Source organism: Equus asinus, chromosome 4 (genome assembly GCF_041296235.1).
Source record: "Equus asinus isolate D_3611 breed Donkey chromosome 4, EquAss-T2T_v2, whole genome shotgun sequence".
NCBI lineage: Eukaryota > Metazoa > Chordata > Mammalia > Perissodactyla > Equidae > Equus > Equus asinus.
The window spans coordinates 54742209-54756325 of NC_091793.1; the positions used below are offsets into that span (position 1 = coordinate 54742209).

At 38.2% G+C, this 14117-nt stretch overlaps 1 protein-coding gene across 1 annotated transcript in view; it reads right to left on the reverse strand.

The window, feature by feature from the left end:
* Nucleotides 1-13096, reverse strand: part of GLIPR1L2 (GLIPR1 like 2) — a 39252-nt gene extending 26156 nt beyond the window's left edge. Inside the window, exons 1-2 of the mRNA XM_014841487.3 lie at nt 12821-13096; nt 1165-1410 (exon numbers count right to left, since the gene is read on the reverse strand). Coding sequence (XP_014696973.1) covers nt 1165-1410; nt 12821-13054 — 480 coding nt within the window. The 5' untranslated portion in view covers nt 13055-13096. The remainder of the gene's footprint in view (nt 1-1164; nt 1411-12820) is intronic.
* Nucleotides 13097-14117: the final 1021 nt, after the last annotated feature.

Genomic DNA, 14117 nt, shown 5'->3' on the forward strand with positions numbered 1-14117 from the left:
ACACTTGCTGAATCAATTTTCAACATCTTGTTGAATCCGAGAGTTCTACGTTCTTGACAGAGAGGAAGAGGGAAAAGAGAGGAGAAAAAGTTTTCGAAGAATGGAAGTTGTGAAGGGAGAAAAAGAGGGACACTAAGATTACAGAAAGGAAGGAAAAGCGATATCAGAGTAGAGAGCCACTGTGGTCAGCATTTCTCTTTTCTTTTGTTGAGGAAATTCTATTAGAAAATAAAATAGAAATAAATAAATAAATTTTATTTAATGATTTTTTAATTCTATGTAAATTATTTATTGAATAAATTTTCTCTTTTTATTTGGTATGAGCAAGATAATGGAGAACCACCATAACTTTCTAGAGGAAAAAAGAACTGATCAAAATTTTTTTGGAAATATGATTCATTTGATGGAACAGAAAAACAGGAGTTCAACATGAAAAAAATTCCAAGATTTTAAGTTCTACATAAAACATGACATCAGAGTCTACTGATTGGAAAATAATCATTTTTTGAATAAGCTTGGAAGTTTATTCAATAATTTATTGATTCATGATACAAATAGTTATTGAAGACCCAAATAATGTCATGCTGTGGTGGTGAGACCATACGGGTGAGGAGACAAAGTCCCTGCCCTTAGTGTCACATATAAATAGAGGATCATAAAACAACAAATGCATGTACAGGAAGTAACAAGTGGTGCAGTATGCTGGAGGATGAGGTGTAAGAGTGGACTGTTAGACACGAGGCAGGGAAAAGACTATTAATTTGCACTTAAAATGTTTTAATCAATAAGTTACATGGCAGTATGTGTACTGATCTGTGCAAAAATTATCAAGTCTTTCACTTATGTTTATAGTCAATAATTTAAAAATAATTTTTATTTGCTGGTTTCTTACTTCCTTTTCCAGTGTCCATCATTTTTGGAAAAGTACCTACCATCTTTGGGCATGGAGATTACATTTATATATTTAAGGAATGTTTTACTGTATGGTTCACATAATAGATGGAAGCACAGACATCTTGAAGACCTAGAACTGATTAGAATTGTGATTCTATTAGAAGTAATCATTTTACCATTTGGGTTTATCTATAGAACTGAAACATAATAAAAAATTAGTAGTAATGCAATTGAGGAATCTACTGAATTATTAATATAAAAATCAGATACCTGTATGTAATGAGAACAGTCATCCAAGCAACTGTCATTTTCAAAATGGTACTTCTTCCTCTCTGCATACCAACTTCTGATAGCAATACTCGCGGTAAATTCGTTTTCAGGGCCAACCCACATATTTTCACCAATACCATTAAATTTAGGATGGGCCATTCTCAGTTCTTCTAAATGAGTATTAGGCTCAAACACACATTTTTTCCCCCATGCTCTAGCAGTCCGTGACAAAGCTACATCCCAAGTCTGAAAAAAAACGCAAAAAGCAAAGTAAACAAAACAACAATAATAAGGTTTTTTTGTACTCTACATTATTTCCCTTGAGTTCTCATCATTAGATTTAGGGAAAATAATTCTAATGTTGTGCTTATAGGTCTTGACTGTGGAACTTATATGGGGGAAAAGTTTTCTGAGATAATCATAAATGAAATGACTATTTCCTGAGACAAGGTCTATGCACATACTTGTAATTAAAAAATCAGATTGTTAGATGATGCAAATGATTATAATACCCTTACATGGAGACTGTTCAGAATATGTATTTTTAACCTCATTTCTTTTATACACAGTAATACAATAATTTAAAATATTCATCTAAGAACTATTTATTGAGCACTGACTATACGCAAACTATTGTATTGTGAGGAATAAAATATAAAGCCAGGCATAAATTTCATCCTCTGGTTGCTTACTGTTAGGAGAACCACCTGGGATATTATGTAGATATATACACAATTTTAACACATAGTAGCAGTTGGTAAATGTTATAAAAGAGGCACATGTAAAGTTTTACGGATGCTCCCAGAAATGTGAGAAAATATCACAAGATGGTGCTCCTTGGTTATGGACAAGAGCGAAAACAACACACGTAGAAAAAGCAACAAAATAGTTGTAAAACAAAAATGCTAAGTATGTATGTTATAGTATATTTGAAAGTAAACATTTCTGAAAACCAATACTAAGATTTCCCCAGAGTTTCTTAATTTCATTGATTATACACAAATACAACATATGAAATATATTATAAAAAATACATCAGGACTTTGGAATATCGTACACACACATATTTCCCTCCCCATGGTAAAGATTCCTAAAAAAATTGTTTATGTATACATTGCTCTATCTCTGTATACATTCAAATACACACACATTCAAATATAAGATGTAAGTGTGGATGTTTCAGATGAGCAATTGTGATTTTTTTTTCCTTGCACAATTGTAATCATACCATACATAGTATTATTGGCCTGCAACTTGCAATTTTCATTTAGAGAGACTGTTCCAAATTAGTACAACTAGATCTAACTAATTTTTACAAACTCTACACAGTATTCCATAGTATGGATAGAATACGATAAATGTTACCATTCCATTATTAATAGCCTTTTAGATTGTTTGAACCATTTGCAAACAATGCTCCACGGACCATCCTTCTACTGCCTTATTTTGCATAGTGTTTACACACCACACGCTTACAATGTACCAGTCACTATTCTAAGTGTTTTTAATGCATTATTTCACTTAATGTTTACAATTACCCTATGAGGTATGCATTATTATTACTGTCTCTGTTTCCCAAAGGAAGCAACTAAAACACAAAGAACTTACATAGTTTACATATAACTACTTACAGCCAGTAAAACGTGGACCCTGGATTTACACCCAGGAAGCCTAACTCTCAACTTTCACTGCTTCCCATGAGAGTGTGCAAATAAGTCACGATAGTTACAAATACCGTTGCTCAACCTTGAATAAAATTACAGTTGAAAACAAAGGCTGAAGTTTCTTTTTTTAATTATATAATACAGTGTTACCAACTACAGTCACCAAGTTTTACATTAGCTCCTCAGACCTTATTCATTTTTAAGTCTGTACCCTTTTACCAACCACTTTCCATTTCCCCCACTCCCTAGCCCCTGACAAGCACTTTTCTATTCTCTGCTCCTATGAGTCTGACTTCTTTTTTGTATTTCCCATATAAATTAGACTATGCAGTATTTGTCTTTTTCTGCCTGACATTTCAATCAGCAGAATGCTCTCAAACCCCATCCAAGTTGTCACAAATGGCAGGATTTCCTTCTTTCTCATGGCTGAATATTATTCCATTGTATATATACGCTACATCTTCTTTATCCCTTCATCTGTTGATGGAAACAGGTTGTTTCCATGTCTTGGCTATTATGAATAATGCTGCAGTGAACATGGGTGTGTGTACACATAGCTGTTGGATTCTCTGTTCTCACTTCTATCACGTAAATACCCAGAACAGGAATTGCTGGAACAAATGGAAATTCTATAATTTTTTGAAGAACTGCCATTCTGTTTTTCAGTATCTGCACCATTTTACGTTCCCACCAGCAAGGCACAAGTGTTTCAATCTCTCCACATCCCCAACACATTATTTTCTGCTTTTTGATATAGCCATCTTAATGGGTGTGAAGTGGTATGTCATTATGGTCTTGATTAGCATTTTCCTAATGATTAGTTATGTTGAGCATCTCTTCAGGTGCTTATTGGCCACTGTATATCTTCTTTTGAGAAATGTCTATTCAAGTCCTTTACCCATTTTTTTTATTATTATTACTTTATTGTGGTAACACTGGTTTATAACATCATATAAATTTCAGTTGTACATCATTATATTTAGATTCCTGTGGAGATTACATCATGTTCACCACCCAAAGACTAATCACAATACATCACCACACACATGTGCCACACACCATTTTCCCTCTTCCCTCCACCCAACCCCTCTGGTAACCACTAATTCAGTCTCTGTTTCTACGTGTTTCTTTGTCATCGTTTTTATCTTCTACTTATGAGTGAGATCATACAGTACTTGACTTTCTCCCTCTGACTTATTTCACTTGCATAACACCCTCAAGCTTCATCCATGTTTTCACAAATGGCCAGATTTCGTCATTTCCTGTGGCTGAGCAGTATTCCATTGTGCATATACCACATCTTCTTTATCCATTTATGCCTTGATGGACACCTATGTTGCTGCCAAGTCTTGGCTATTGTGAATAACGCTGGGATGAACAGAGTGATGCATGTATCTTTACGCATTTGTGTTTTCATGTTCTTGGGATAAATACCCAGCAGTGGAATAGCTGGATCATATGGCAGTTCTATTAATTTTTTGAGGAATCCCCATACTGTTTTTTTTTAATTTTTTATTGAGATAATGGTAAGTTACAATCATGTGAAATTTCAGTTGTACATTATTGTTTGTCAGTCATGTTGTAGTTGCACCCCTTCATACTTTGCGCTCACCCCCCACCCCACCTTTCCCCTGGTAGCCACTAATCTGTTCTCTTTGTCTACATTTTTAAATTCCTCATATGAGTGAAGTCATACAGAGATTGTCCTTCTCTATCTGGCTTATTTCACTTAACATAATTCCCTCAAGGTCCATGCATGTTGTTGCAAATGGGATGATTTTGTTCTTTTTTACAGCTGAGTAGTATTCCATTATATATATATACCACATCTTCTTTATCCAATCATCTGTTGATAGGCACTTAGGTTGCTTCCACATCTTGGCTATTGTAAATAATGCTGCAAAGAACATTGGGGTGCATAGGACTTTTGGAATTGCTGACTTCAAGCTCTTTGGATAGATACCAAGTAGTAGGATAGCTGGGTCGTATGGTAGTTCTATTTTTAATTTTTTGAGGAATCTCCATACTGTTTTCCATAGTGGCTACACCAGTTTGCATTCCCATCATCAGTCTATGAGAGTTCCTTTTTCTCCACAACCTCTCCAACATTTGTTACTATTAGTTTTAGATATTTTTGTCATTCTAATGGGTGTAAGGTGATATCTTAGTGTAGTTTTGATTTGCATTTCCCTGGCGATCAGCGACGATGAACATCTTTTCATGTGCCTATTGGCCATCCATATATCTTCTTTGGAGAAATGTCTGTTCGTGTCTTCTGCCCATTTTTTGATCGGGTTGTTTGATTTTTTGTTGTTGAGTTGTGTGAGTTCTTTATATATTATGGATATTAAGCCTTTGTCAGAGGTATGACTTGCAAATATTTTTCCCCAGTTAGTGGGTTGTTTTTTTGTTTCAATCCTGTTTTCATTTGCCTTGAAGAAGTTTTTTAGTCTGATGAAGTCCCATTTGTTTATTCTTTCTATTGTTTCCCTTTTCTGGGAAGACACGGTGTCCGAAAAGATCCTTTTAATACTGATGTCAAAGAGTGTACTGCCTACATTTTCTTTTAGAAGCCTTATGGTTTCAGGTCTTTCCTTTAGGTCTTTGATCCATTTTGAGTTTATTTTGGTGGATGGTGAGAAAGAAAGGTCAATTTTCATTCTTTTACATGTGGCTTTCCAGTTTTCCCAGCACCATTTGTTGAAAAGACTTTCTTTTCTCCATTGTAGGCCCTCAGCTCCTTTGTTGAAGATTAGCTGTGCATACATGTGTGGTTTCATTTCTGGGCTTTCAATTCTGTTCCATTGATCTGTACACCTGTTTTTGTACCAGTACCATGCTGTTTTGATTACTGCAGCTTTGTAGTATGTTTTGAAGTCAGGGATTGTGATGCCTCCCGTTTTGTTCTTTTTTCTCAGGATTGCTTTAGCAATTCGGGGTCTTTTGTTGCCCCATATGAATTTTAGGACTCTCTGTTCTAATTCTGTAAAGAATGTCCTTGGGATTCTGATTGGGATAGCATTGAATCTCTAGATTGCTTTAGGTAGAATGAACATCTTAACTATGCTTATTCTTCCAATCCATGTACATGGGATGTCTTTCCATCTCTTTATGTCGTCATCCAATTCTCTCAGAAAGGCCTTGTAATTTTCATTGTATAGGTCTTTCACTTCCTTAGTTAAATTCACCCCAAGGTATTTTATTCTTTTTGTTGCAGTTGTGAATGGTATTGTCTTCTTGTGTTCTTTTTCTGTTAGTTCATTACTAGGGTATAGAAATGCTATTGATTTATGCAAGTTGATTTTATACCCTGCAACTTTGCTGTAGTTGTTGATTACTTGTAAGAGTTTTCCAATGGATTCTTTGGAGTTTTCTATATATAGGATCACGTCATCTGCAAACAGCAAGAGTTTCACTTCTTCCCTCCCTATCTGGATTCCTTTTAATCCTTTTTCTTGCCTAATAGCTCTGGCCAGGACCTCCAGTATTATGTTAAATAAGAGTGGTGATAGAGGGCATCCTTGTCTCGTTCCTGTCTTCAGGGGAATGGTGCTCAGTTTTTGCCCATTGAGTATGATGTTGGCTGTGGGCTTGTCATATATGGCCTTTATTTTGTTGAGGTAGTTCCCTTCTATGCCCATTTTTTTCAGAGTTTTTATCATAAATGGCTGTTGGATCTTGTCAAATGCTTTCTCTGCATCTACTGAGACGATCATGTGGTTTTTATTCCTCAGTTTGTTGATGTGGTGTATCACATTGATTGATTTGCGGATGTTGAACCATCCCTGTGTCCCTGGTATGAATCCCACTTGATCATGATGTATGATCCTTTTGATGAATTGTTGAATTTGGGTTGCCAAAATTTTGTTGAGAATTTTTGCATCTATGTTCATCAGTGATATTGGCCTGTAGTTCTCTTTTTTCGTGCTGTCCTTGTCAGGCTTTGGTATCAGCATGATGTTGGCCTTGTAGAATGTGTTAGGCAGTGTTCCATCAACCCTAATTTTTTGGAATAGCTTGGAAAGGACAGGTATTAAATCCTTTCTGAAAGTTTGGTAGAATTCCCCAGGAAAGCCGTCTGGTCCTGGGGTTTTATTCTTTGGGATGCTTTTGACTGCTGTTTCAATCTCTTTCTTTGTGAGTGTGGTCTGTTCAAATTGTCTGTCTCTTCTTGAGTGAGCTTTGGGAGATTGTAGGAGTCCAAGAATTTATCCATTTCCTCTAGGTTATCCATTTTGTTGGCATATAGTTTTCTGTAGTATTCTCTTATAATCCGTCATATTTCTGTGGAGTCTATTGTTACTTCTCCTCCTTTATTTCTGATTTTGTTTATTTGAGCTTTCTCCCTTTTTTTCTTTGTAAGTCTGGTAGGGGTTTGTCAATTTTATTTATCTTCTCAAACAACCAGCTCTTTGTTTCATTGTTCCTTTCTATTGCCTTTTTTGTTTCAATAGCATTTATTTCTGCTCTGATTTTTATTATTTGTCTCCTGCTGACTTTGGGCTTTGTTTGTTCTTCTTTCTCTAATTCAATTAGATGTAATTTAAGATTGCTTATTTGGGATTTTTCTTGTTTGTTAAGATGTACCTGTATTGCAATTAATTTACCTCTTAACACAGCTTTTGCTGTATCTTATATGAGTTGATATGGCATGCTATCATTTTCATTTGTCTCCAGGTATTTTTTGATTTCTTCTTTAATTTCTTCAATGGTCCATTGCTTGTTCAATAGCGCATTGTTTAGTCTCCACATCTTTATGCCTTTCTCAGCTTTGTCCTTGTAATTAATTTCTAGCCTTATAGCATTATGATCGGAGAAGATGCTTGTTATTATTTCAATTATTTTAAATTTGTAGATGCTTGCCTTGTTTCCCAACACATGGTGTATCCTTGAGAATGTTCCATGCGCACTTGAGAAGAATGTGTATTCTCCTGTTTTTGGATGAAGTGTTCCATATATGTCTATTAAGTCCAATTGTTTTAGCTTTTCATTTAGCTCCACTGTTTCCTTGTTGATTTTCTGTCCGGATGATCTGTCCATAGATGTGAGTGGGGTGTTGAGGTCCCCTACTATTATTGTGTTATTTTAGTATCTTCTTTTATGTTTATTAATAGTTGCTTTATGAACTTTGGTGCTCCTGTGTTGGGTGCATAGATATTTATAAGTGTTATTTCTTCTTGATGCAGTGTCCCTTTGATCATTATATAATGTCCCTCTGTGTCTCTCTTTACCTGCCTTATTTTGAAATCTGTTTTGTCTGATATGAGTATTGCTACACCTGGTTTCTTTTGTTTGCTATTAGCTTGGACTATTGTCTTCCACCCCTTCACTCTGAGCCTTTGTTCGTCCTTGGAGCTGAGGTGTGTTTCCTGGAGGCAACAAATTGTTGGATCTTGTTCTTTAATCCATCTTGCCACTCTGTGTCTTTTTATTGGAGAGTTCAATCCGTTTACATTGAGGGTGATTATTGATGCATGGGGGCTTAATGCTGTCATTCTGTTGCTTGTTACCTGGTTTTCCTCCATTACCTTTTTTCCTCATCCTCTGTGTTTTAGCCTACCCATTGACTTCTGCAATTTCTTATGCTGGGTTTCTTAGATTTTTCCTTATGTTTTGTGTCTCTGTTCTGTTTTTTAGTTTAGTGGCTACCCTGAAGTCTGTATTCAGAATCCTGTGTATAATATAGTCCATTTTCTGGTGGTCTCTTACTTACTTGGCCTAGACTGATTTAGACCCTTTCCTCTTCCTCTCCTAAATTATTATTTTCATCTCTTATTCCAATTCGTGTTGTGAGTTTTTGGTTAGAGTGATAAGATCGTCTTTGCTTTGGTAGTTTCCTTCCCTTTATCCTAATGCTATAGTTGAACATTTGCTATCCTATTCTGATTCTATCTATTTGTCTCCCTACTCTGTGATTTGTGACCCCTTTCTCCCTTTTTTTCTTTTTTCAGGTATGAGAGACTTCTTGGGGATTTCTTGTAGTGGAGGTGTTTTGGATACAAAGTCCCTTAGCTTTTGTTTGTCTGGAAAAGATTTAACTTCTCCCTCATATCTGAAGGATATTTTTGCTGGATAGAGTATTCTTGGCTGTAGCTTTTCATCCTTCAAAGTTTTGAATATGTCATTCCATTCTCTCCTAGCTGGTAAGGTTTCTGTACAGAAATTTGCTGAAAGTCTGATAGGAGTTGCTTTGTAGGTTATTTTCTTCTGCCTTGCTGCCCTGAGTATTCTTTCTTTGCCATTTTTACTACTATATGCTTTGCAGTAGGTCTTTTGACATTGACAAATCTAGGAGATCTGAAAGCTTCCTCCACACACATTTCTCCCCCAATCCCTAGATTTGGGAAATTTTCTTCAATTATTTCTTTGAGGACTCCTTCTGTTCCATTTTCCTTTTCCATGTCCTCAGGAATTCCAATGATTCTTAAATTGGTTCTCCTCTTTGAATCCACTATCTCTTGGAAATTTTTCTCATTCTTATTAATTCTTAGTTCTCTTTCTTCCTCTGTCTGGAGCCATCCAGCCTGTCTATCTTCAATTATGCTAATTTGCTCCTCTATGGTGTCTACACGAGCATTCAGGGAATCTGTATTCTGATTTATCTGATCCATTGTATTTTTCATCTCTAGTATTTCTGATTTATTCTTCTTTATAGTTTCAATCTCTTTTGTGAAGTAACTCCAGCACTCGTTGACTTGTTTCTCTATATTTCCCTTTACCTCACTGAGTATTTTGATGATAGCTACTCTGAACTTATTTTCACCTCGTTTACCTATTTCCAAGTCCTCAGGACTTAATTCTGTGTTTTTATTGTTTTCCTTCTGGTCTGGAGCTTTTATAAATTGCTGAATGGTAGAGGAGTGGTTTTTGCACATGATGGTAGTATTCGGTTGCAGTTACAGCCTGTTGCCACTAGATGGGGGTCGAGAGCCATGCGTTCTGAGCCTTCCGCCTTCAGCCGCAATGGTGGCGTGCACCATGGGTTGGGGGAGGAAGGGCACTTTCTCTCGTGCACCAATCTGGATTCCAATCAGCTCTGGCTCTCTGATCTCCCGGGGCCCTGGCTGCATGGGGTCCCCGCACACAAAAGCTTTCCCCCGTTAGTGGGTTTCTGCTGCACAGACGGTGGAAGTCCTGGACGATCCCCAGATGCATGGCCCCTCCCCTGCTCCTTCCCTCACCCGCGGCAGCAATCCCAGTCTCCAGGGGACGGAGCGAAGTTCTCTCCTACCCCGTTCCAACTCCTCCGAAGGCGGCGCCAGCCTGTGCCCTCCATCGTTTAGCTGCTGTGGGTTTCTGACGATCTCTGTATTTTTAAAATTATTGATTGAAATTCAGTTGTTCATTTTTTGCTTGTAGTTTGGAGGGGAGAGATTCCTGGGTCAGCTCACTCCACCATTTCACTGATGTCACCTCTCTCCTTTACCCAGTTTTTGATCAGGTTGTTAGTTTTGTTAGCTGAGTTGAAGAAAATCTTTATTATTCTGGATATTAATGCCTTATCAGATATATGATTTGCAAATGTTTTCTCCCATTCCATAGGCTCCCTTTTCATTCTGTTGATAATGTCCTTTGATGCACAAGTTTTTAATTTTGATGAAGTCTAATTTATTTATGTTTTATCTTGTTGCTTGAGCTTTTGGTAACACATAAAAGAAATGTTGCCATATTCAATGACATGAAGCTTTTCCCCGTGTGCTCTTCTAAGAATTTTGTAGTTTTAGCCAACCAGTACACGAAAAGGTGCTCAATATGACTAATCATCCTTAAACAAAGCCTTAGTCCTTAAATCCTTAAATAATGCCTTAAACAGGATGGAAATTCTGACACACGCTACAACACGGATGAAACTTGAAGACAATATGCTAAGTGAAATAAGCCAGTCACAAAGAGAAATACTTATGATTCCTATATGAAGTACCTTGAGTACTCAACCTCATAGAGACAGACAGCAGAATGGTGGCTGACAGGGCCTGCGAGGAGAAGCGAATGGAGACTTAGCGTGTAAGGGTAGAGCTTCAGTTGGGGAAGATGAAAATGTTCTGGACATGGAGGCTGGTGATGCCTGCACAATGATGTGAGACTATTTAATGCCATAGAATTGTACACTTAAAGATGGTTAAAATGGTAAATATTATGTTATGCATATTTTACAATAAAAATAATTATTTTTGAGGAAGATTACTCCTGAGTTAACATCTGCCACCAATCTTCCTCTTTTTGCTGAGGAAGACTGGCCCTGAGTTAACATCCGTGCCCATCTTCCTCTGCTTTATATGTGGGACACCTGCCACAACATGGCTCGACAAGCAGTGCCATGTCCGTGCCCAGGATCCGAATGGGCAAACCCCAGGCCACCGAAGTGAAATGTGGGAACTTAACCGCTGCACCACCAGGCAGGCCTCAAAATAAATTTTTTTGAGTTTAAAAACAAGGTAGAACAAAAATACTAGATGACACCAACAGCATGGACATGGGCAGGAGACATTCAGAATTTGTGTTGTAAGATCTTTTTAATATTGGGAAGGAGGTTATAGATGTTGATTAACTTTGGACTTTGTATACATATTAAAAAGAATAACCAACAAAAATAAAATGTATGATTTCCAAACCTGTCAAGGAAAAGTTCTAAGTAGATCATACTATTACCGTAGACTATGCTATTTAGTCACTATTTATGTGCTAATAAAATCCATGGGAAAAATACACACCAACTTTTAGGAAGAAGAGGAGTATAAACTTTAGGGTGGGGCTTTAAGATGTACCCAAAACACTATTGCTTTAAAAGCGTCCATGTATTAAGATACATATTGTGGGTAAACAGGTTTCTGCTATACTATTCTCTATACTTTATGTTTGAAACATAATTTTTAGAGATTAGAAATACAAAACTTATAAAAAGTTGTATTAAAAAGTATTATGTATTTATTATTATCAGGAAGAAGGCTAATCTTCAAACTTGCAAGAAACAGAATTAGTCACAAAGGGTGGGAAATACAGAGTTATAACTCTCAAATCTAGCCTCAAATTCTATGATTAAATACAAAAGATAAAAACTGGCGTGGAAAAACCTATCTTCAGCAAGTAGTACTAAACGCTAGTATATTTCTATAAGAAAATATATAAACAGGAGAGGAAATGCTGACAATAGGAAAGGTAAAGAAAATGAACAAGAAAGAACTAAAACATGTCCAATCAAAATAACATTTTAAAGTTAACAATAAAATGAAGTACCATTTTATGACTTCTTGGTTTACTATTTGCTTACTTTGGCACAGCCCTTTAGAATAGCAATTGCTATGTATCATATAAATAAAAAAATATTATACCCTTTCTTTACCCCATTTCTGGAATTTGTCCTAAGGAACTATGTCTAGGGAGTCCTCGCAAAATCATTTATCATGTAAACTGGAAGCTCCTTGCTGCCTGATAAGAGGATAGTTATTACTCAATAAATTTTGCCATCATTTTTAATGACAACTACGAAGACTCCACAGCAACAAGAGAATAGCTGACGAGACGTTAAGCAGAAATGGGGGAAACGGGAAAGAAGCAAGAACGACAATGCAAGGGAGGCAGACTCAGGGCCGGACCGGGGCGCGGCGGCCGGGACACGCCCCCGAGCAAAACCGCGCGTGGACACGGAAAACTCGGTAATCAAGGTGAACAAGACTTAAAAACTAATGTGAAAGTACCCAGGATGAAAAAAAATCAAAATTTTAAATAAAGCCTGGATCTGATCTTTCACTCGCACCAGCTGACAGCTCACCTGCCTCTCCCTAATCCAAGCCCAGGGATGCCGTTTTTGTTGAGCGGGCAGCGTCCTCTTGAGATGTTCGCTTTGATTTCGGGAGTGTGCCTTACACCGCCCTTTCGTGGAACGACGCCCCTTCGAGCCCGCCCCCGGCCAGCGCCCCGCTGCCAGGCCCCCAGCCAACGCGCCGAGCCGCGGGGTGGGCCGCGCCTCCCGCCGCCCGCGGCCAGGGCCTCACCATGAAGCGCAGGTTCGCGCCGCTGGGCTCGACGCTGCCGCGGAGCTCGTTGTGCAGGTTCACATACTCATTGATGAAGCTGACGTCCTCCTCGTCGGGCAAAAAGTTCGCGTTCAAACCGGCCCCCAGCAGGAGCAGCCAGAGCTCCCAGAGCCACAGCTTCAAACCCGCCCCTCGCGTCACGGGGACGAAGCGGCCGCCCCCAGCAGAAGCGAAGGGCCTCGGGGCCTCCATGGTCCACCGGCCGCGGAGAGACCAGTGCGCACGCGCCGCCCCGCCCCGGGGGGCTGCCAGTCCGCGGGCCTTGAGGGGCCGGCCCCGCCTCCCCGGGGGGCGGGGAGCGTGCGGGGAGGTCGGGGATGCAGCTGCAGAGGGCTCGTCGTCCCTGTCTGCGAGCTAACCAGGGAAGCTTGAGTTAGATGAGGGCACGCTCTTCCCTGAGCTCATGTAGGCAGGTATTATCCAGAGTTGATTTCTGACACCACATGATGTCATTAATAAATAATGAGACATCTGTACGGTAAATGCCACTTGCTGAATAGTTAGCATGTCTGAGGAAGCTTCTAATTATGCAACGGGAAATGATCATTCTTCTGTGATACTGATGAAAATTCAATTAATTTTTTTTTCATCCTTACCTGTTGAGTTGGAAAGTTAATGCAGGACGCGCCCTTTACTTTCCTCGTGGACGAAAGAATATCCTCTTTTAGGTGGAATTCCTCATTGAAATTTTTCTCTCAGTGGGAAACCACAAAATAAATGGAAGAGTGGAAAGCTCAGCATTTAGGGGCTAGACTAGGGATCATCAAATTCTCATAAGGTTAAAATATTTCCATTCTCTCACCAGCGCTGTATAGACAGCCTGGAATAACGATATTCATCTTCTCTGACAAATTGTTTTCACAGTAGGTAAGAATGCGTGTTTTTGTTTTCATTTCTCTTTTTCAGACAAAAATGGCTGGAGTCTTAGCAGATTTTGGCTTGGTCTCTTTACTGCCACATATTTTGCTTAAGAAAACTTGCTTTGAAGAATATAAATTCTAGATTCAAAATAAAAGCACGTACATATTTGGGGGTACACATTTGCATATAACATACTGTGCTCCGTAGTATTAAGGAGATATTCAAAATCACTGACACTGGGACCGAATTTTGCCAGAAAGAAAGCACTGCAGCCGGTTGGCCAAAAATACCTAAAAAGAAATGTGCTTTTAAAAATTATCTGTGTTGTACACAACTGAAAGCAGTAGACCTCACAAGATGGTTTCATTGATGCCTTTATTCTTTTAATAAATAT